Source organism: Pelmatolapia mariae, linkage group LG10_11 (assembly GCF_036321145.2).
Source record: "Pelmatolapia mariae isolate MD_Pm_ZW linkage group LG10_11, Pm_UMD_F_2, whole genome shotgun sequence".
Taxonomy (NCBI): domain Eukaryota; kingdom Metazoa; phylum Chordata; class Actinopteri; order Cichliformes; family Cichlidae; genus Pelmatolapia; species Pelmatolapia mariae.
Window position 1 is genome coordinate 61,107,205 of NC_086236.1, and position 23,530 is coordinate 61,130,734.

The window sequence follows — 23,530 nt, forward strand, 5'->3', positions numbered from 1 at the left end:
CGAACCTTCTAACATACGGAAAAAACTGAAGTTGTCCTATTTCCTCGACAAGCAATGTCCGAGTTGGGTAAGCGTTATTGAATATATCTGGCTTATTTTTACAAAAATGCTGCTCTTATGGTCTCATATCGCAAACTGAGATTTATGTATGGAGGATTTCAACGGGGGGAGACAGCTAATATTAACTTTTAGTCTGTCGCCGCCATTATACCACCGAAGAAGCATATCCCGCCCTTCTTCTTCGGTCTTTTCTTCTTCTTCTCCTTGATATCAGAAAGTAAGCACCAGTGGTCCAAGTGGTAAAAGGGTTTAGTCGCTAGCAAATGCGTCGTTGACGCCCGCTACCAAGGAGTAAAACGCAGGGTGTTTTATTAGCTTCCGAGCTAGCAGGATAGCTGGCTGCCACGCCGCGGACATGTTAGCAGCTTTAAGAAGATGGCCATCGCTGCATGTTAGCAGCATTCTGGTGGTCCGAGATAAAGCTCTTGGGCTGCTAACGGTTAGCCTTCGTTAGCTCGCTGATTAGCTTTCCTCCCAGCTGTTTCATATCAGACCCCCGACAACGAAGCAAACGGGAGGACTGTTTTTGAATGCGTTAAACATGAGTGACTTTTATTTTTTAGATCACCCCTCATCCGAGTCACATTGTCTGTGCAGTAAACGCTCTGAACTAACGGCTAGCATTTGAAATAACACAACCGTTAGCACACCGTAGGGAGGGAAATAATGATAGGTGCTTGCAGGTAAATTGGCAAATGTATATCACATTTCTCTTTCTCCCTTATTGCTTGACTGAGGTGTAGTCAGTAAGACGTTATAGTTTCTGCAGGTAGGAAAGACCCAAACAGACACAGTGGGGCGTTATTGGTATGCCATGATATCAACAAATGGCATAAAACGAGATTTATCCATCCATTTATATATGAAGATTATTGCTTGACTTTTTTTTTTAAACTTGTGTAAAATTTTCATTTTTATGTTGTAAGTCAAGGCCAGTTAAGTTACTATATATGGTTTCTCACTGTTTGGGGTAAACACTTCTTTAAAAGTGTATATATATAAAAAATATTGGGGAAAAAACTCAAAGAACTGTTTACCTAGGGTTTGTTTTTGTTTTTTTGACTGATACTGGCATTTTGGCATTATTTTTTTTAAACATATAACACAAAGCACAATCCTGTCCAACTGCTTCATGGTACTTTGTGATGGTACTGTAAGGTGGCAGTAATGTTTAGTAAGATGCTGAACATTATACTTCAAAGACTTAAGTTCATTTTGGGAAGATGTGTACACACTGAAATACAGGCTGTATTACTCTGTGGAATGTTACTTGATCAGCTTTCTTCCATAAAAGACCAAAGTGGATTTCTGTGAAAGAAAGTAGTACATCTGAGTGAAAATTGAGGCCACTTTGAAGGGAAAAAGAAATCGTCAAGTGTAGATCTACTGAAAACAAAAAATACTCATGTATAACAAAGAGTGGGAAAAAATAGAAAGGTAAATACTGGTGGTACCACTTATTTTCTTTATACAGAATTCAATGAATTTATTATTATTATTATTATTATTAATAATAATAATAATAATAATAAAATAAGTCAGTTTTACCAGTAGTGATACTCGAAACAAAACAAACAAACAAATATATGCAATTTAAGTATGATTTAAAAACTGCTATAAGTAGGGCTGTTCAATATGACCATACATATCAGATGATAATATGAAAACATCTATCGTTTCATGTTATATCGTTTGTTTCTTGGTGTCGTAAAATAGACTGTTTCCAGCAGTATTTTTTTCATCCTTTTGCTGATCTATGTAGTAGTTATATTAATTTCTTAAAGTTCTGTCTTGCTCTTATATTTATAATAACCACACTACAGACGGACAAGTGACTTTTTTATGCGTACTTTTGTTAGTAACAATGACGGTAAGACCATTGTGTGGCTCTGCCGTCCACTTGTTTATTTTCCACATGGTTATGAAAAGTCTGACCAGAAAACTGTACTATACAAGTTATGCCGCAAACCGGTCCGCACCACAGACTCAAACACGACAAACCTCTTCAACCACCCACGCAAGAAGAGTATCTAGAGAGCTTATGGATTAGAAGCAAAAAAGAGCCGTCAGGTGCTCAAAATAAACCTTAGACTCAAATGTAATAAGTACAAAGAAAATTTTGGGTCTTACAACTTATATCTAAAAATGTATAGCTTCATACATCAGTCAAAACACTCGACTCCACGTACATGGCACCCAGCTGAGCACACTTCACACAAGTTCAGTTGCTCGAGATTCATAGAATTTACAGAAAATTTAAAATTTTTGCGATTTATATCGTTGTCGGGATGAGAAATCTTTTGGGCAGGGGAGGTTTTGGTCATATTGCACAGCTATAAAATCCTAAAACAAACAAAACATTTTACCATTTACAGCTTAAAAATGTCTGCAATGGGTTAAATTTCTCACTGGATTACTGGATAGTGTGATATAAACTTTTGTAAGGTCCACTGACAATGATGTTGCTACTTTTATGTTAGCGTATTCTTTAGAAATAAAGTGTTTCGCTAGACACAACTACTGTAAGTCTAAAAATGGACTTCCCACCATTTTTATGCCATACATTTCACAAATTTCTAAAATGCTACACAAAAATTACACACCTGTCTTAACATTTAGAACAACTGTTGAACTAGATAATGTATAATGGGATTCATCAAAATACAGCACTTGGTTTGGAAGTTATGACCATGGGTGAGGAAGTAGGTAGGGGCCAAAAAACATGATTTCCAGAAGAACACTGAAGTTTGAACTGCTCCGGGGCACTGCTGATTGCTCTCATGCAATGATACCGCTATCTGTCACGTAGCCTTATCTTTATTGATTGTCTGGGAGAAATCCATGTGGTTCTACAACCTCACAGTGAGGCATAGAGAGGCCAATTCAGATATCCATTAAAGATACTAGTTGGATTTTGGAATACCTGTGAAAGCTCATTACACTGTTAAATAAAACTATTGTTGCTCAAAAACCTAAAATCAGAGCAGTAAGACACACTTTTTTTATGGCTTATCTCACATACACCACCATGCTGTAAATACTAAATATTGTGTGCCAATAGTGTGTGTTTCTTTCTCTGTATGTTTTTTAATGTCTAATGTCTTTATTTAGACCGGTAAATAGGCTGTAATCAACAGGATTTAGGAAAGAAGTTGTATGCAATATAAAGTTTTGCAAGTATTTTTTTGACTTTGCATTATTGTACGTACTTGTGTTCTACACTGTAATCAATCTGGTCCTTTATGACCACTTAAAATATCTTTATAAAAATGTTATATTTGTTGGAATTTCTGCTGCCCTCTTGGCCAGATCTCTCGTGAAAAAGACATTTTAATGTCACTGAGAGTATTTATCTGGATAAACAAAGCCACTATTGTTAAAGTCACTTAGAGAAAAAGTGATTGCAGCTTACATCGCGGGACAGGAATTTTCTTTCTGGCTCAAACTTGACTTGGTATCATTCATGAGAGATATGTGGATTTGTTTGACAGGTTATAGGGCAGCAAGTTATTTACAACCATATATAAATACCAACAGTGGGTTTTTGGCACAACACTTTAATAAAAACTAGGGGTCCACTCGGTGTATGATAGAAGAAAAAATATAGTAAAGGATTTTTTTTATTGTTCATTTCGAGAATAAAGTGGAAATGTCAAGAGTAAAGTCAACTCCCTTAGTCCCTGGGCATTTTTCAATATGCCTTCTTGTGGACTTGTGAAATACCATCAGTCGCAGCCTTGTCTTATAATGCAACAATACCCCCTCTGCACTGCATGAAAGGGTAACCCCCCCCCCCCCCAATGTTCTAAGAGAAATAATTTAGTTGTTCTCTAAGGTATGATTTTAATAACTCATCTACACAAGGCATTTTGTAGAGATTTCACCTGCCATGAACATAAATTGGACATCAGTGTGACTTGAAATTGGCCGGCCGCTTTATTATCAGCATTTTCTCAAAGTAGTAGTTAAATAAATTCAAAGTAAGCAAATGAAAAAGGAAAACAAGGTCAGATTTCCCAGTGTTTCACAGTAAGTGCATACCTCCTAAGAGTGATTAGTGCGCTTACAGTAAGAAATGTCATAGATGGTCGTATTCATTGTGATGCTTCCTCCTTGATGTCCACTGCAGAAAAGCAGCTATGGTTTAACACACAGTTCCCTGATGTGCTGATGCAGAATTATAGTCTTTTCACAGTAAATTTGGAAACAGTCCTCACACACAGCTTTTGTCCACATCGCATTTTCCATTATCCAGCGATTGAAAAGAAACTTCTTTTCAGTGTCTGACAAGGTCTACAGGCTGTTTGTCATAAATTAGAAAAATTTAGTGATGCGTTTAAAGCCAGAGTTATCTGTGTTAATAACCACAGGTTTATTTTTAAAATGAAAGAATCAATTTTAGTTGAGTACGTCCTATCAGGATCGTTGCGGAGAGGCCGCACTGAAGATGTCTACAGCAGGTTGTTTGCTAAAGCAGTCACAGCTTCTTTAAAGAGTACTCTGGTTTGTTAGTGTTTTCTAAGGTTATTTCTCACTCAGAACGAACTTTCACATCCAGTGTATTGTATGTAGCTGCATTTTCATTAAATGTAGTAAAGAGTGCCAACGCTTTTGAACAGTTGGCCCTGCAGGTCGTGATCAGAGATCACTTACTGTAAATGGATAGTAACTTCATGTATTTGCTTGATACGCGTGGTTTCATTATGATTACCTTTAGGATGAATTAACATTGCATAATTATCAGCACCCTGACTCATATCAATACTTTGGCACTGGTGAGTCTGGTACCAGTACCAATTTATTACTGCTCTTAAGTCCCTATGCTTATTCATGAGATGTCTCATTAAAACAAAATCTAATTATATCACCTGTATTAACCTTTATATTTCCTCGTTGTCTGCCAATTAAAATGATAAACCAGAAAGTGTGTTGTTGAATTGATGTGTTTCAGAGATAAACACGTGTGCCTCTCACTGGGTTTCTTTCATTTTGAAAGGTTTCTTTTTTTCAAAGAGGAGCATTGCTTGTGGAGGTCTAAATGCTATCTTGTGAGTAGGAAGGCTTACAGACATAGTGTTTTGGTTATTACATTCGACAGGAGTGTGAGCTAGACTGCACCACCAGTGGGTCCAATTACAGAACATATCTAATTGATGTTGGAGCTGAACACAAGCTCAGGCCGTGAAATGGCACAGAGACAGAGAGAAAGAGTTGGCAAGGTCTCCACCTGAGCAGCAACCTGCATGGTCAAAATAACAATTAGCTCGGCTCAGTGCATGGTGAGTCATCTTGGCAATCCCACAGTTTGCATACTGGCAATTGTGTCCAAGCTGCTGTGTTGATTAAATATGCAGACACTTCTTTTCATCAGAAGAGGGCAATGTTCACAACCAAACTCCAAATGTAAAGCACTTACAGATCTGTATAAGATTCACGTAGTGATGTTACTTATTCAAAGCATGCATTCGTTTTGAGAACTGTTGCACTTTTATCTACATCAGCTTACATTGCTGCACTTCTCATGAAATGTTTTTAATTTCTAATCCCCCTACAGCCATGGAGAATTCGTCCGTCTACATGTGCTTCCCCTGCTACCAGGAGTTTAACACCCTGGAAGAGGTCCTCAAGCACCAGTTGACATGCACTGCTGGCGATGAACCGCCAGACACATCTGGAACCAACGCCGTCACCGTCCCAGTGCTGCAGACACAGGTGAGCGCTGACACAGTTGCCACTCTGCTGTTTTTGTCATGTGACTGTGATTTTTAGCTGGACAAAAAGGCGATTTAAAAACCTTAAATTATGACAGCGTGGCCTGAAATAACCATCTGTGTGATCACATAAAAGCCTCTGAATCATATCTGGAGAGTGACTTTGAAGTGACACGTTTAACTTTAGTCATAAATTCACAATGCACTGCTACTTATCAAAGTAATAGTGACCTTGGTGCGAGCACTTAAGATGGTGTTGTTTGTGATTATTTACTGACATATTTCAAGGTGCTGCTGCATATTAGTCTCTGATTTATGTGCACCCTGACATCATACTTTTAATCACAGAGTAACCAGTAATTCTTTTTGGGTTAGTGACAGAAAATTAGCTGTAATATAAGTTAACAATGATTTGCATTTGCGTTGTCATTTTTTCTTGTTTGCCCATAAAGGACATTAAAATGAAGAGAATCTCAGTTCATGATGGTTTTCTATTACATATTTACTTTGGAGAAGAGAAAATTCTCCCCATTTTGGCTCTGGTTGTATTTTGACTGAATTAGGACTTGATTTAGACCCCTAACCTTTACTGTTATGTACTCACAATAGTTGTGTGTTAAGGTAAGAAGATTATTAAACAGTTCAACTGCTTCCTGTCCAGTAATGAGAAAAGAACACATTTGCATGCTGTTCGTCTGAGTAATGAGTCACTACTCAGGGAGACGTGTGTGGCTGTGCGCTAAAAGTAGATTAAGAATAGACTGTTAAACTATTAATTCAAGCTTTTTATGTCAGAATGAACAACAAAACATGCTTTATAGTTTGAATAAGCTCTCATAGTCTGTACTTATCAGACTTGTAGGCTAAGCCCTGTTCTCAGTGTTGGTGTGTACAAGATTTTCTTTTTTTAAAGACATATATTAGGTTATGTGATGCAGTAGCTGCAGGATTAAAAGAAAAATGTGCCAGAATTGGTTTATTTTTGAGATTTAATTGGATAAACCAGAGCAGAGGAAAGTGGAAGAAGAGGAGGACATGTGCTGAAAGTGGCAGACCAGATTGAGATCCATGATGCTACATTTACGTGTTATCCAATGAGGCTGGCTGAATCACCAGAGTGGTCCTCATGCTGCAGTAATAATGAACAGACTGTTTTCTTTTTGACCACCGTACCCTTTTGCTTCTGTGGGTGAGCTTTACCATCTTTTTTTTCCCCTCAGTGTTTTCCTTCTGTATTGTTTCCTCTTGTATGTTAATACTGCTGTTGTTTTTATTCTTTGACTTGGCTTTTAGAGGGGTGCAGATATTTACATAATGCACTGTATTCACTATTTCTTATGGTGTGCTTTCAGGTTGGTAAATACTCTTTGGGAAAGCATTAGTCTTCTGAAAATGTGGTCTGAATTGCAGGGTTTGAAAGTTGCATAATGAAAAGAGTTATTCCATTTAACTTTGACATGTTGAGCTGAGTCTTGTGAAGTAGCTGCCACTTTTTTTTTTTTTTTTTTTTTTCTTTTATTTGCCATTCCCGTGACAGCTTCAGAAAGCCCGCAGGGTTAAAAGCAGTCACTGCCCCTCGTTTAGCAGTAGGGCACGGCTGTCAAAGCTTGTGCCTGGACTTCCATCCTTACAGTCTTCACCATACGTCCATAAAGCATGGCGGCGCTCATGACAGACAGATTGCATCCTGAGTCGCCAGCGGGAAGAAGAGCATGAGAAATGCATCAGTCAGAGCAAAAAAAACCCAATAAATTAAAAAAAATCCCCATAACTCAAATAAACATATTGCTTACACTTAACATCAGATGATATTTAGCGTTTTACTGCTTTTGTTTATGAAACATTCAATTAATATTTTTTCTGTAGTAGGAAAAAAATACAAGTTGTGCAAACTGCTTGAGCTTTACAGCACTGTGGATTTGTAGAGTAAATACAAGCAGGCATTATTGTAAAGATGTTTGTTTAAAGAGCACAAACACAAAATGATGCTATCATTTAAAATAAAAAGTCAGTGAAATTAGTTTTAAAACGTGAGTCAAAAGGCAGTTAATGGCAGCATGTGTATTTTGCTTTTTATTTATTATAAAAAACGTATTATATCATATACAATGTTTATGCACACTATCAAAACTACATTCCTAACTTCTGTCAGGGTATGGATGCAGGGCTTCTGGGGTCGCCTGCACTGTCTGGCAGTGGATCCCGCGGTTTGCAGGATTGAGATTTGGGGAGTTTGGAGGCTTGGTCAGTGCCTTGAACTCTTTGCTGGAGAGATGTTTCTGCTATCTGGGAGGTACAGAAACATTTCCTGGACTAAAACAACCCTCTTAAGGGACTACCACCCCCCACTAGGGTTTAAATAGCTGGCACGCTCCATGATTTGGTTTTGGAACTAAAGAAGCCATTGGATGAGAGGCGAAACATCTTCAGGAAAATTTGAAAAGTCCAGTTGCTTTCTTTTCCAGCTCCTTAGACCTGGACTGTGTTTAGGTACCTCACATGTGTCACAGTAGCATCCATGTGAGGGCTATGAACAGTTATTCTTACCGGTAATTTGATTATTGAAGTTTAATTAAAACCAGATATTTGGTTGTAAAAATGAATAATTTTAAAACAAATTAGCACTGTCAGTGCCTTCTTTGTTTTCTGAGCCACCCAGCATTTGAAGCTTGATTTCTACAACAAAAGTTGTTAAACCCAGCTTTGCTGTGTGGTTAGCGGAGCGCTATCCATCCATAATACTGCATACTGTGTGAGTCAAAGTCACAACAGTGGGAATTTTGAATGAAAAATTAAGCGTTATTTTTGGCCACATTTGAAAGCACTGATCCACATGAATGCCAGAAGCCAAGGTTTCCCAGCAGGTCATTGATTTTAACGAGATGATCGATGTTACTCACTTTGCCTACCAGTGGGTTCAATGTTGTGGGTGATGGCTGTGTGGGTGTGTGTTGTGAAGCAGCTAGACCACATCTGAGGGTGGTCTTCAGTTCTCACACTCCAGAATACCACAACAAAGGAAATACAAATCATTACATGTGAGACATGTTGAACAGCTGTGATTGACAGCTCCAGATGCCTTTAACCCCGACCTTGATGCTCTGTTTTTATCATCCAAATGGGTGGAGGGCGCGAAGGTAAGACCCTGTGGAGTGACCCTTGCAACCCTGATGGGCCTTTTGATTGTTATCAGCCAGGGTGAGGCCTTATCTTGGTTGTCTGGAGCTCTCAGGGGAACCTTGGCTCTAAGCACACACTGCTTTAATTGACCTCAGTACCCCAACACTGAATTCTCATCTTTCATCCTTTAGAAAGAATAAAACTGGAAAAAGGAAAAAAACCAAAGCGTGTTGACTTGTTATTGCAACAAGTCGTTTTATTTGTATAAACAAAGATTTTAAAAAGTGTCTTTATTCTTTTTCCTTTCTTGTCTTTGCAGCAACACATAATAAATATATCAAAGACAGATGCACTCCCACAGATTGAAGTTCAAGCAGAAGAGCCGTCTGTGCAGGCTGTTGAAAGTGCTCCCCCTGAGGATGAAGTCAGCACATCGTCAGATCAGCCCAGGATCCTCTACCAGTGTGGGGATTGTGATGAACTTTTCAAAAGCCTTGTACTTTGGCAGCAGCACCGTAAAGAAGGGGCATGTCAGCAGTCTGACATGTCTGAGAACAAGTCAAAACCAGATTCAGAAACTATGCCAGAGACCTCCTCAGTCCAGAGTGCAACCTTACCTTTATATTCAGTCGCTGAATCCTCTTTCTCACAGCATGAAACTAACAAAAATATCAATTCAGATGCAGTTGAAAAAGCTTTGCATGAGCTGGAGCAGCAGGAAGGTACAGAGACCAATTCATCTCAGAGCTCTGATCCTCCTATTTCCGAGGTAGTTTCAGTCTCAAATCCAGATGAGTCGTCACCTAAGAGAAGAGGGGCGAACAAAAAGCCAAAGCCTGAACCTGTGCTCTTGTGCGTGGACTGCGGCTCGTGCTTCGGCCTGGTGTCAGAACTAGTGGCTCACCGCAAGACCCAGCACGGCTTTGAGGAAGCTCTGCACCGCTGCTCCGTGTGTGGGGAAAGCTTTCTAAATACCACTCTCTTCCTCTACCACCGAAAACAGCACCGACAGAAGGGCGAGGAAAAGGCGGTAGAGGTTACGGAATTGACTTCAGAGGTTTTTACTCAGAGCAATGGCGCAGATCAGCGGGACCACGGTGCACCTTCTGCCTCCGCCAGTGTTGACGCCACTTTCACACAGCCCGAGCTGTTCGTGTGCACCCTTTGCCTTCAGAGCTTTAGCGACGAGGGAGGGCTGGTTACACATCGTAAGCAGAAGCACAACCTTAATGAGCCGCTACACACGTGTGCCCACTGTGATTTGAGCTTCATGAACACCACCCAGTACCTGTATCATTGGCGGCAGCACCGCTTCATGCCAGTGACAGAGGTGGCTGATGGGGCAGAAGCTGGTGGTGAAACAGCCACCACCAAACCTCAGGATAGCCCACAGAGCACAAAGCGACTGCTTTCCTCACCTGGTTCGGCTGGTGAATCAGGTTCCCCCCTTCCTAAGAGAAGCAGGCCTTCCTTCAGGATCCTGAGTGCTAATGCACTCAAAGGTAAGTGAAATTCATTACTTTAAAACACAACTACAAGGCAGTAGTTGTTTTTTTAACAAGAATTTTTGTTCTTTACTCAGGAAACAAGAGTTCAGATATTAAAGAAGAATTAGAGGCCAACACTGGTGCAGACTCGGACAACACCAATCACCCTCCACCTGCCAAGCTGCTACAGGACTGGGCTCGAACACCACTCCCGCACGTGTGCCCGTACTGTGGCAAAACCTTCACGAGACGCGTCTTCCTCCGCACGCACGTCTACAGCCACACCGGAGAAAAACTTTTCACCTGCAAGGTGCCAATCAAGCATTCAATCAGGGTGTCTCTGTCTCGAGTCTCGGGAATTTCTTACATTTTTGTTGTGCAGAAGACTTTGATGAGATGATGTAATGCTGTGAAGTGAAGGCTGACATCTCCAGCCTCATTATGTTTGACAGATTCCTTGGTGTCTTTGCATAATGACGTCTGTTTAAAGTACAAAAGTAGAATCTGAGCAAATGTAGATATGAAAATGTCCACAAAAGTTTGGGCATCGCTGAGCAAGTTACAGGTTCAAGTAAAAAGAAGACGGCTTCTACAATATAAAACTGATGAGAGGACAGGGAAATAAGTGTGTGTGTTTGTGTGTGTATGTTGGTGGGTGGGGGGGTTGTTTGGACACAGTTATTGTTATTTTTTTTTTGGTAAATTTCTGAAACATTTTAAGAATTGTAATTCTCTTACCTCTTTTCATTTAAAAAATTGGGATATGTGACTCGCTCAGAGGTTTCCATACTTCAACACGGCTTCATTTGCTTGCAAATAGTGTTTAAAACTGTTGGCACTAATTCTGGTTATTGTTTTTGTGAAGGTCTGCACAAAGTCCTTCACCAACTCGCAGAGCCTGCTGCGCCACAGCATGAGCCACACGGGCAACAAGCCCTTCAGCTGTGATGTCTGTGGCAAAAACTTCTCCCAGGCAGCCACCCTGAAGAGACACCAACGCATTCACACATCGACACTACCTCGCCGCAAGCGTGGCCGCAAACCGGTACCAGCTCCGCCATTTAATATTAATCAGAATAGCTCTCTGATTGAGCATTTTTATTTCAAAATCTTGTAAAATATCTTAATATTCGTAAATATTGTTAAGTGTACAGGAATATTATTGATATTGGAAGTGATTTTGATAGTTGGTGAAATGGTAGATGATGTGTTCTGTAATAAAAAGCTAAATTTAAAAAAGTCACTGTGTGAGTATCTTGCTGGGGAGGAAACCCTTTTTATCGATATTGATTGTTGTGTCTGTCGATGCAGGTGTGCAGTTTGGACAACGAAGGAGCTGCTCATCTCTTCCCTTGTCCTAACTGTCCTTCACGCTTCAACACCGAGGATCAGCTCAACCATCACAAGTAATAACACTTTTTTTCTGACGTTATTTTTTTACTTTCGGCACCTTGTATTTTGCTGGTGTTGGTGGAAATAACTAGAACGTGTCAATATTCAATCAAATTCAAAATCTGTTTACCGCATAACTACATTAGAATTACATTTTCAAACAGAAGGCAGGACAGGATTTAGATAAACCTCCCTCCCTCTTGCCGGGAGCTGTAGCAGCTGAGCCGTGTCCGACCACTGAGCAAGACCTTTAAGCTGTGTAGCAAACACACTGAGATGTCTGTGTGCCCTTGAGCCACATATGATTGACAGACGCAGGCCCAGTAAATTAAGATGAGAACGATAACTGCACAGAACAGGAGAAAGAGCCTGGTCATGTCCTGCCTGGCTGAACAAGGGGGATAGGATGTACACTACAGACTGTGTGTATGTGTATGTATATATATATATATATATATATATATATATATAATAAAACTCATATAATATTGACTTAACATGATCTAGTGTGCTAAGTACTATTGTCACTATTTCTTCCTCATTAAACCCAAAGACTTCACCAAAATGTAATCATTTTAAGTCTTTTCATTATCTTGATGTTACGTAAAACAGTGAAATGGTTACTGTTACATTATCTAGGAGGAATAAATCGACATCATTGTTGGAGATTAATAAATTATTATTTTGGTGAACAGTAAAATGTGGAAAATGTGGAGGGGCAAAAAAGGCTCATCTCATTGTCTTTGATGACATCCTCAAGTTCACTGGTTTCTGTGAAAAACTCTTTAAAACCTGAACAATCTCATTTTGAAACGGTGTTAACTCAAGGTTCTTTACCACCTTTATCCTGAGCTTTAAACTGCAACGCACACTCTTTATGAGGACACACAATGCTAAGACCTTGAGTTAAGATTGTGGGTTAGTTATTTTTTTTTATTTTTTATTTTTTTAAATGAATTAATTTTTTTATATTCCCAAGTTCAGAAATAAACCTTTACACATAAAAAGATATTTGGTTTCCTTTTAGAGACGATGAAGGTATCAAACTTCTCCTGAAGCTTCCAGCAAGAAAGCAAATAAGAGTATTTCCAAAGTGGTAGAGAGAAGGGTACGGACGTCTTAGATGTTTACGGAATCTGCAGCATACAAATGTGTTTCATTTGCATGTCAAATGACTCAACATTGAGCTCATTTTCTGCTGATTGAAATATTGATGAATCAACAGGGTTTAAATTAGGTGTCAGTGTACATCTAATTTAAACCCTGATACTTTACATGTGACGTGACCCCTGCTCGTCAAAGAACATCCGTCTTGGAGGGGGCGTCCCTGACGGGGATTTTAATTCTTCTATCTGGCTCGAGGTCAGCTGTCCCTGAAATATTGAATTCTATTGTCATTTAACAGGGAACAGAAAGACTCTGGCCTTGGATGGTCCTTGCACATAACCTCTAGCATCCAATTTTACTTTGAATCAGTCATGTGGTGAAGAATATTTTCAGGAACATTACCTAAAGCAGTAACACCGTGGCGGAGTAATACAGATATTTGTATGTATGTAATATTTAGCAAAGTTGTGGAAACTGAAACATCATCCCTGCTTGTTCTGATTACGAGAAGCTGCACGCACAGCAAAGAAGTGTTTTTTTTGTTTTCTCCTTGTAAAAACAGGCCTGATACAGGAGTAGGTGAATACATCCTAGCAGTTCTCTCCTCCCCTAAGGCTATACCCAGTGTAACGTTATGCAGAGGATAAATATAGTCTTTCATGTCTAACCCTGACGCCTCCCAGTTTACTGCTGTTCTTTTATCTCCGGCTGTTTGTACACTATGCCGGTACCCCTCATTTGACCTGACGTACAGCTAAGTACATACGAGGTGGCAGATTAAGACCAAAACATGACTTTAATTACACACTTTTATGTGTCTCTGAATTAGGACTGCTTAAGTATTTATATTGGGAGCTATAATTGTTTAATTTTATATATGTTTATGTCCTTGGCCTATGATTTAAATGTTTTGGCTCTGTTTTAATGTAGCATTAAAAAAACTGTTAATACTTCTGTGTTTGAACAGATTGTTGCACACCAGCCACCCCTTCCCTTGCGCCGAATGTGGAGAGGCCTTCAAACGTAGGAAAGACCTGGACCTGCACTCCCTCATACATCAGGGTAAGAATTCAAGACTTGGACTTGTATTTTATATTTTTATAGTTAGCAAGCACTAGCCCGATTTTCTTTGATATTGATTTTGGTGTCCATTATTCTGATCTTATTCTTTGCCCGAGTTTTTGCACTGCGTCATGTGTTAATCTTACTTCCATCAAAGAGGAAGAGAAAAAGTTTTTTTTGTTTGTTTTTTTTAAAATCAGCAAGCATTGATTCAATGAGAAATGAAGAAGCTAATGAAAAACAAAACTGCCATTCGTTTATTCATTACAACACATTTTACCTGAAAACTTTCTGGACTACAAGATAGCTGTAATAAATCATGGATTTTTCTGGAGAGGAGAACAAGTGAATCTGTTTTATTATTGTTTAGTTATTTACTAATAGCTAGCAAGCTAATGCCAGAAGGGCTTGTCCTAGGTCTTAAGATAAATGCCTCCTTGAACAGAATAAATTGTAGTGATAGTCAAAGCTTTTGCTTTATATAATTACTATCAGCATCTTTTAGACACACCAGATATCGATATTGGTAGTAATGCTAATACACAGCTTTTATGCCAATTTGGCAAATGATATGCCTCTGTACACATTTTGAGCATTGTGTAAGAACGATAAATGTCCATTTTGAAGATTTGGAACCCAAATTTAAAGATGCACAAGATGATGATAGTGGTCACACTTTACTGCTAATGCCCCTGAGGTCCACCACACGGGACACTTTGTATCATCTTATTACTGTGTGACCTCTATCCAGCTTTCACTTGTTGGCTCAGTCTTTAGCCTTCGTATAGTTTTATCATGCTCAGCAGCTTTTTATGACCCTATAGCTCAAGCTCAACTTGCTCCAGGAATTTAATATGTATATATTGTATTTTTTTGAATAGGTGAAAACAGAATGGTAGCATAGCAGATGTTAGGGAGAAGGTGCTATGTCCCATAGTTTACTAAGGACACAATAGTTGAAACTGACCCAGTGTTTCAAAGATTACTGTCCTGTCAAAACATGGATAATTGACTTGTCGGAAATCAGTCTGCAGAAGCCCTGAAAGGCTCTACTCCAGAGGAGAATATTATAGTCATTACTACGGTCAGAACACAGTTAACTGTGTAGTTGTCATTGCACCTTGTAGCTTGATAGCATTCATCTCAGAAACACCTGAAAATACTTTCCGAGGCTCTGCCAGTCAATCATACTCCCGACAGGGAGAAAATACTGAGAACCTGTGCTGCTCTGTGTAACCTAAGAGAAGATGTCATTCACAAAGAAGCAGAATGAGACGCTGAAATGTCCTCTACCAATGCATAGCTTTAAAACTAATATTATATTAAAATAAAATCAATGAAATCCCTTTATATGAGATTCTGACAAAATATTTCCAATAAGTGGGTAGAGCCAAACCCGCTTGGCATCTTTAGTTAAAAGAAAGGGACACAGCACTGCCACCTTCTGGTATGATTTAACTTATTGTATATCTTTATTCTTACTCTGACCACGAGTTAATGTTTGTCAATGTGTGTAAATAAATAGAATTAATCATTTGTTTCATGTGATTATTTTATAACAATTTGAGAAATGGGTCATTCTAAATAAGTAATTTCTTTTACAAGCCCCTAATATTAGGAAAACAAAAGCCATCTCACACCATTTATTGTACTATTACAAATGTTTTAAGTCTGGTTGGCATGTTTGCAGTTTACAAATTTTTCTGGGTTTAGTTGTCACATAATTTAAACCCCTCTCGTTTCTGCCCCAGGCGGCTCATCAATAACACGTCAAAGCAAGTATTTAAAGTAGAAATATTTTAAAATTGATATTGCATCAAAAGTACTCGTCATAGGGCATATTGATAAGAAACTGTTGAGCATGACTTTGAAGCAAAAATTTGTCAGTTTGGAACATGCCAAGCTGAACATGCTAGTTGCTCATAATGACGCAATGATATTCTGGACAGTTTGCTCTGTTCATCCTCTGACACATCATGTGTGTGTCGTCAGCGTCTTGAGCAGCTGGTACCAGCAGACCACTACCATGGCAACATTATGGGCTGCATTTGAGATGATATATGTGGGTGATATTTGTGCTACAGGTCAACGTTACACACTTTTGTTCGGTTCACTGCTCATTTGGACGAGACTGTTCCTTTGTCCTTTTTGGCGAGACTCACCTGCACTTGAGTGCTTGTGGTCAGACTTCAGTTCACTATCATACTGACTGAAGGGGAAAGAAATGCTATGTCTATAAGAAGAAGACGAACAAAGTACAACACTTGGTTTTCCCAACATGCAGTTGGGCATGGTGAAGATAGAGAGGATGACTATGGGTATGCTACTGCAAACAGGTCTGCATATTTCATCAGAGGTCATCTGTCTTAAAAGTGTGATTGCTTTGGTCAGGATACTCAGGGACATGATGTCCCTCTTGGTGTCACGGAGCCTCCTACACTGCAGATATTACAAAGTGATTGAGGAGATGTGATATGTGATTTTTGCATGTCACTGGTTGCTGATGGATGTGCATGTTTATTGTTGACATCTACGTTAGCTAGCAACAAACTGGATAAATGCATACACTTCTGTCTGAACTGGAGATGAAAAAAGTGGCAGGGCACCATAAGGTGAACACAGTGTCCCATATCCTTACTTTATTTCCAAAGTTTTACTATTTATCATTGAAGGGGTTTTAAATTGTGGTGGAGATACTGAGAACCCAGCTGTCTACATATCTTGTTGTAATAGAAAAACTAGAGATGATTTTCTGATCCAGTGAATGATTGTAGAATAATGGAGATTCAGCCAAAAATGGCTCTAACCATTTGCTTGTTGTTAATTTACAAAAATATGCCTATGGTATATGCGTTCTTCAGTGCATTAGGTCAATGACTTTCTATTGATTAGCGTGCCATGTGGAGTGGAGGAGCAAGGTGGAGGCAAATGAATTGGGTCAACATGTTGACACTTCATCTTAATCAGGGGGTGTTGGCACACCAACCTCATTAGTTAAGCTTGAAGAGTCAGCGTGCGGCAGAGGTCAGAGGTACAGGGCTCCTCTGAGAAAAATGATTGGAGAGATTGATCTATTGATCCATCCAGGGCCATAGGCTGAGATTGCCCTTATTAAAGGTTTAATTAGACGGTTTCGATAGGGAGCAGAGTGGATCTCCCCCACTGGGACAGACTGTACAGATGGTTAGCAAATTGCAAGTTATTGGCATGACGTCCTATGGCCTTAATGATGAACCATCAGTGTCAGTAGTTTCCCAACCAGATTTTTGAAAGCTACCCAGGGAGCGAGGAAGTTTGGTTTACTTTGGTTGTGATGAATCAGTTAGATGACGAATGACCTCATTGACACAATTTTGCAGTTTTATAATGTTGTATAGCTCAGATAGGTAACGAGTTAATCAGGGAAATTAATAACTGATTAACCAATAAATAATAACAGCTTTTATATATTAAACAAGAAATGAAATGCTCATTAAAAGTATGTTTGACTGTGTGACCAGTTGACTAGATCAGTAAATGTTGTTCCAGTCACTAGTCGGCAACAGCAATACTAGTTGGTTAAACATATGAATTTTTTATTATTTTCATCTTAGGTGTTATGCAGCTAGCTGGAGCTGCAGCTCTGGGAGATGGCAACACCCCATTGTGTGATGGGAAGTTGTAAATAAGCAACGAGTACAGTTCTGCTGTACCTTTTGCAGTTTTATGTTGGCTGTTTCAAAATGAAAAGCAATCTGGCATATGACAACTCAACCACATTCTGCAAACCTGAATAAAAAAGGCTGGTGGCGGTGCTAATGTCAGCCACACTTGGGAAATTAATGTGACGTGACTGTGTGCAGCGAGTGTGAATGTGTGCCACAAATTGGCACACATTTTGGCATCATTTAAAATACTATTTGGTTATCAAATAATGGGATTAAAGGTTTCAAATAGCTCTTGAATACATGCAGTATTTGTGCATGCAGCGTTTGACCTCGTCCATTAGATTGCTCCCTTTCGACTGTTATCTGAATGTGTTTTAATAGACTTGACTAGACAATTAATTTCATTTACATTTCTTCTCTCACTCAATCAGCTAGTGCATTAGTCGCTGGAAACATCCCTAATGAAAAGTTCTCAGAGCCCAAGATAAAGTAATCAAATTGCTTATGTAACACTCCAAAAGCAAATAATTTTTAATATAGGGTGATTTAAATGTAAAAAATGTTGAAATGCACTCTGATAATTTTTTGAATTTCTATTCACAGGCATGATTGTGATACCTTACGTAGCTTTTCTACAAGTCTGATTACTATACTTGATATCAACCATTCCCCTGAAGTGTAAAGTTTCTATACTTGGCTGCCTTTAAAGTCTTCAGGATCATTTTTATCTTGTAGCAGCACAACATTAAACAGTCAGTGACCCACTGACTCGATGAATGCACTAAAAGTTAATAAACTGTTCTTCAAAATGGCATTGATAAAGTAACTCTGTTTAATGGGGATCGGTTACATCTGGCCAGTACTCACTATGTTTAATGAGATCCGCCTTGATGTCAACCTGGTGATGCAAAGAGAAAAGCAGCAGCTCGTCACAGCTGAGCTCAATAAATGTTAGTCGCTTTTGTTGTCTTTGTGAATCATTATAAAAAGGGCCGCTGGTCATTTTTTAATAGGTGAGCTAAATGACAGGTTGTTTTTGGACTCTTTGCAACACAACTTTCATGTTTTGCATCTTTTGGCACCGATTTGTCGAGTTGAAATCATAAACGGTAAACAGAGGCCACATTATTTGTTGACTCTGGCTGCGGCGGATTGTTTGGCCACTGTTGCCGATTCTGTATGTACCACCTGTCACTGCGCGATTGCTGGCCCAACATCAAGCAGTCAGCAAGCTCAAACCAGCCATCAGATTTCAGCACGGCCATTAGCGTGTAGTATGACGAGAAATTATGACCACCTGTCTAAAATCCGACACTGTTCCATTACAGACAAGCAGCCAGCGACATGCCCTCACTGCTCATCCCAGTTTATCAACCAATCAGTGCTGGAAATCCATCTCCAGCGTTGTCCTACTACCGAAGAGGAGAAGAATACCGGTCGTGGGAGGGGCCAGGGCCGAGGACGCTGCACTGGACAGGTTGTGAGCCAGAGTGTGATTTGTTTTTTCTAATCGAATAGCTGACGGGGTTAGTGAGGGAGTGGCGATGTGTCTCACGGTCCACATTTGGAATTGGATTGTGACATCGTAGTTTAGATAAGTAGACAAAAATTTAGATAATGACGACACCGTTTCTGTCATTTCATTCTGGTTTGTCTCCCTCTCGTCTCCTTTCCCTTCCTTTTCTTTATTCCTCCCTCAGATTGAGTGTGACCTTTGTGGACACCGTTGCATGACCCAAGAGGGCCTCGACCTTCATCGTTTATCCCACACAGGCCAGACACCTCTCAAATGCCCAGTGAGGCCATGCCGCCGCCGATTTATCTCTAACAGTGCCCTGGAGGAGCATGTGCTGGCGCATTTTCAAGGAACGCTCAGCAAGTCCAAAAACCGACCCCGCTTCCGTTGTCAGATTTGCCACAAGGAATTTGCCTATAATTCCACCTTCAACGTTCATATGAGGACACACACTGATGAGAGGCCCTTTGAGGTAAGAAGCACGGTGGCGTGTACTTGTGTAAAGGTAGTTTCTTTCAGCCTTAAGAATCCTATTTCTGTCTCTTTATACAAGGTCTTGAAATCTTTTAAACACCTGTATTTCAAAATGAAACCTATAGCTGCCTCATCCCCATCCACGGTCACACCCGCTCATAGCTGCGGCCATCTCTCTGGTTCCGGACCATGGCCATTTGTGCAGAGTGTGTCCTGCGGGTGTTTTCTCCCTCTCTGTGTACCTGTGATTAATGGCAGGGCTGAGTTAGGGCCTGTCAGCTCCCCTCTGTGCCTGTTACTATTCTGGGATTCTCTCCCTCTCTCTCTGCTGCTCTGGTGACGAGGCAGGACATCAACTATAGACCCACCCAAGCCCATCTCAGCTGTAGAAATTGATTTAATATTTGTAGCTTCGCTTTGAGCCATGATCTATCAGGCAGGCTAAGGACTGCGGTTCAAGGAGCACCGGTTCTCAAACACAGAGGCAGTTACGGGGATACATTTTAATTTATATCAAATATACCTTGTGTTCCTGGAGGAACATATGTGTTTGCTCAGTTTATAAAGAGCAAACTTCACAAGAAAAGTAATTATATTAGAGTGTATTTCACAGAGATACTGAAACTGCAGATCTGTCAATAGGGATTGCAGTTTCAATCTGAGTGTCCCCAGTGGGAATCAAAGCAAAGCTCAATACTGTTACTCCTCTGTAGTGCTTCAGGTTTAATCATCTATCTACTTTTATTTCATTGTCTGCGCTCAGTTGGGAGCGAACAGAACAAATGTTGGTGTTGCAGGAGTGATGCCGTTGAACTGTTGATTACTAAAATGATTATTTAGAAAAGTCAAGCTCTTAGATCACTGCTAATATTTTTTTCTGTTGTGTAACTCATACTCTGTGTAATTTATTACACTCCCCTTACATGCAGAGCTGCAGGGTTTAGTCGAATCGATTATTTCAGCGACAGAATATTCATCATTAGCCTGTGACGAAGCTGAAAATGACAAATGTTCTCTGGCTTCTGCTTCTTATTTGCTGGTTTTTCAGCTTTTGTCAGGTAAAACACGATATTTGAAGACGTATTTCCTTCATTTCTTTTTTTATCTGGTGTGTGGATGTCTTATTGACCAAACAATTAATTGCTTGTGTGGGACTGATGATGATGATATCTTTTTATTGCTCTGTATTTGTCCTTCCCTCTGTCTTCCCTATCCCATTTTCTTTCTGCTCTTTCTGTGTCTCAGCCAGGAGTGCTGCATCTGCAGAAAAATGTAAAGAGAGGTTTTAGGAATTAATTGCAGTTGAGTTTGTGTGCTGCCAGAGTTGTGAACTTAACTTTCTCGCCTCTCTCTCACCTTTTCCCCTCTTCTTTGTTCTTCCACCAGTGCGCCACATGTGGTAAGCGCTTCCGCCAGTTGCCCCATCTGCAGGATCACGAGCGCATCCACAGCGGCGTGCGGCCTTTCTGCTGCTGGATTTGCGGCAAGAGTTTCAGCGTCGCCGCTCGTCTCACCGAGCACGCCCGCACCCACAGCGGCGAGAAGCCTTACCCTTGCCCTCACTGTCCCGCTGCCTTTCGGTCTCGTTCCAACCTGGATAAACACATCCGACTGCACGGGGACCTGCCTCCGGAAACAGCGGAGCAGGTGGTTAATGCAGCTGAAGCTGCTCAGGTCCAGAAGGTGCTGGAGGGAGCCAAAGCACTGTCATCTTTGGCCACCGTGGAAGAGGTCGAATCTGGCTCTGTGCAGACCATTTACGTGCTGCAGGGAGCTGAAGGGGCTACCGAGACCGTAATGATCCCGTCCGATCAACTCAGCAGTTTAGAGGGAGCGTCGCAGGTTGTCATTCTGCCCTCCTCTGTCCTGGGAACTCAGGCCATCACTGTTCCCACCATCACAATGGACGGCAGTGAAATCACCATGGTGGAGACGAGTCAGTCACCACAGCATACCATTGAGTTCATTATGGAGGAGACTGTTTGAAGGTAGCTTAGGAAATCGTGGACAACAAGGACATGAAAAACACTGAATGATTAATCGCTAATATAGACTGCTGGTGATCTAAATATTTTAACAGATGAAGCCAATACCCTTTATGTTTATTGTCTGGCAGATTTCCAAGAGAGTTTAAGCAAAACTCTCCACCTGTGTAATAAGTTTTCTTGAGCAGACAAGTGAATTTATGACATAGAGGAAACATTGAGCGGAACACTCACACACTAAATTAGCTTTTCAAACTAATAGAACTGATTGTGTGCATTTACTGCCCCTGTTTATTAGGGGACGACGTGGTTGCCTATGAAGTGTTCTCTGCTTTCTTTATAATAAAACGCTTGAGCATTCACTCTTGTGAGCGTCGATCATTTTATTAGGTGGATGACAAGAGGGCATTGCCCCCGTCTCATCAGATGGGACAGACTTTATAGGTCCTGCTGTAAATTGGCACCTCAGCCAACATTAGGAAGTAGCTTGAGCTGAGAAACATAAAGACCCGCTCAGCAGCAGTCGCTGTCGAGATTTTCAAACCGCTGTTTCTTTCTGTCACACACACACAGACACACACTGATGTTAGCGAATGGCACAGCGAAGCAGAGTAATGTGTGTAGATCAAGTCTAATGCTCCAATAATTTGTAGGACATTACGTTATTGATTTGTTTTGTGCTGTAATTAAATACAATAATAATAGGGATACGGCGAGATTTATGATGATTTAACTGAAGTACAGCATTATGCAGTGGCAAGTTGTGTAATGAAATTATCCAGCACTTGCTGTATAGTTATCAAAAATAATGATCCTATTTGTGTCTGAATTGGAAGAGGCATAATGTGATATAAGTTTTGCCAGCGCTGCAGTAGCCCATTATAGGCTTCTAAAGTGCAGTTTATGGCTGTCTCCCACCCAGTGATTGCTGACAGGGGGGTTTGAGACCACATGCACGCAGAGGCACTCAGTCTTAGTTTGTTTTCATGTCATAGAGGCAGAAATGCTGATGATTGTGCGGGTAACTGAAATGGGGAAATGGCAGCATTTCTGCAGAGTGAGACGCACATCAGGAAATAGAGGGCTCCTGAGGAGCAAAAAGAAGCCGGTGCCAAAACTTGAGGAGCTTTTCGCTGCTTTTTTTGAGACATTCAAAAGCCTGTGAGTCAATAAATACATGTTTTTTTCCCCCTCTTCCTGGCAAATCATGAGAGCTGATATTCTGGTGGAGTGCCATTTATTATACCTGCTGCTTGACACTGAAACAAAAACACACAAACACGCAGACATAATGAAATTGTTGATGCTGGCGGGGAAATCATGAGACCGGTGAGGCACACTAACTGCAGCGCGAATGTCTTTTTGATCTGTGGAAGACGGTATGTCATCAGTAGATCAGACTTAATCTTTTCATGGTTTTTAATTTAATCCTAGTCATTTAGAAAAAAGTAAAAGTAATTTAATCGCTACTTGTCTGTAGTTTAATGAGGTTTCTCATGCAGTGTAGTTTCTTGCAGTTATGCTAACTACTAAAAAATCTACAGTACTGTCTTCAGACACCCCTCTTTATATTTTTTCTTGGAAATGGAAAACAGGTGCAGTAGTTTACTTAAGAACAGAGTTTGTGCATTTCAGTGAATTGCCCAGGAGTTTTTTTTTTGACCACCTCTGTACATACTGATGATGATTTAAACAAAAAAAAAAGTGATTAATTGCTTCACAAAATAACTCCTAAGTCTGTTATGTGTAGTTGGAACACTGTTTCATCCCTTAAGTTAGGAGGCTTCAGTGGAGGATCAAATGAAGGTCCACATCAATTTATTTCTGTTTTTTAAGGACATAACTTTCATATTCTCTTCTGTTTTGTCCTCCACTTACCCAGTTTTCTCAAGCTTTAAGGTTCCACTGCTCAATAGTTTTTTTTTGTTTTGTTTTTGTTTTTTTAGCTAGCAGCTCTTTGGGAATCATC

At 40.1% G+C, this 23,530-nt stretch overlaps 1 protein-coding gene across 1 annotated transcript; it reads left to right on the plus strand.

The window, feature by feature from the left end:
* Positions 1-21,911, plus strand: znf574 (zinc finger protein 574). The gene is made up of 10 exons (XM_063488269.1): positions 1-67; positions 5,615-5,772; positions 9,211-10,393; positions 10,474-10,688; positions 11,244-11,423; positions 11,690-11,784; positions 13,845-13,939; positions 18,915-19,063; positions 19,287-19,574; positions 20,963-21,911. The coding sequence occupies exons 1-10, from the start codon at positions 55-57 to the stop codon at positions 21,560-21,562; spliced, it is 2,976 nt and encodes a 991-aa protein (XP_063344339.1). The 5' UTR covers positions 1-54; the 3' UTR covers positions 21,563-21,911.
* Positions 21,912-23,530: the final 1,619 nt, after the last annotated feature.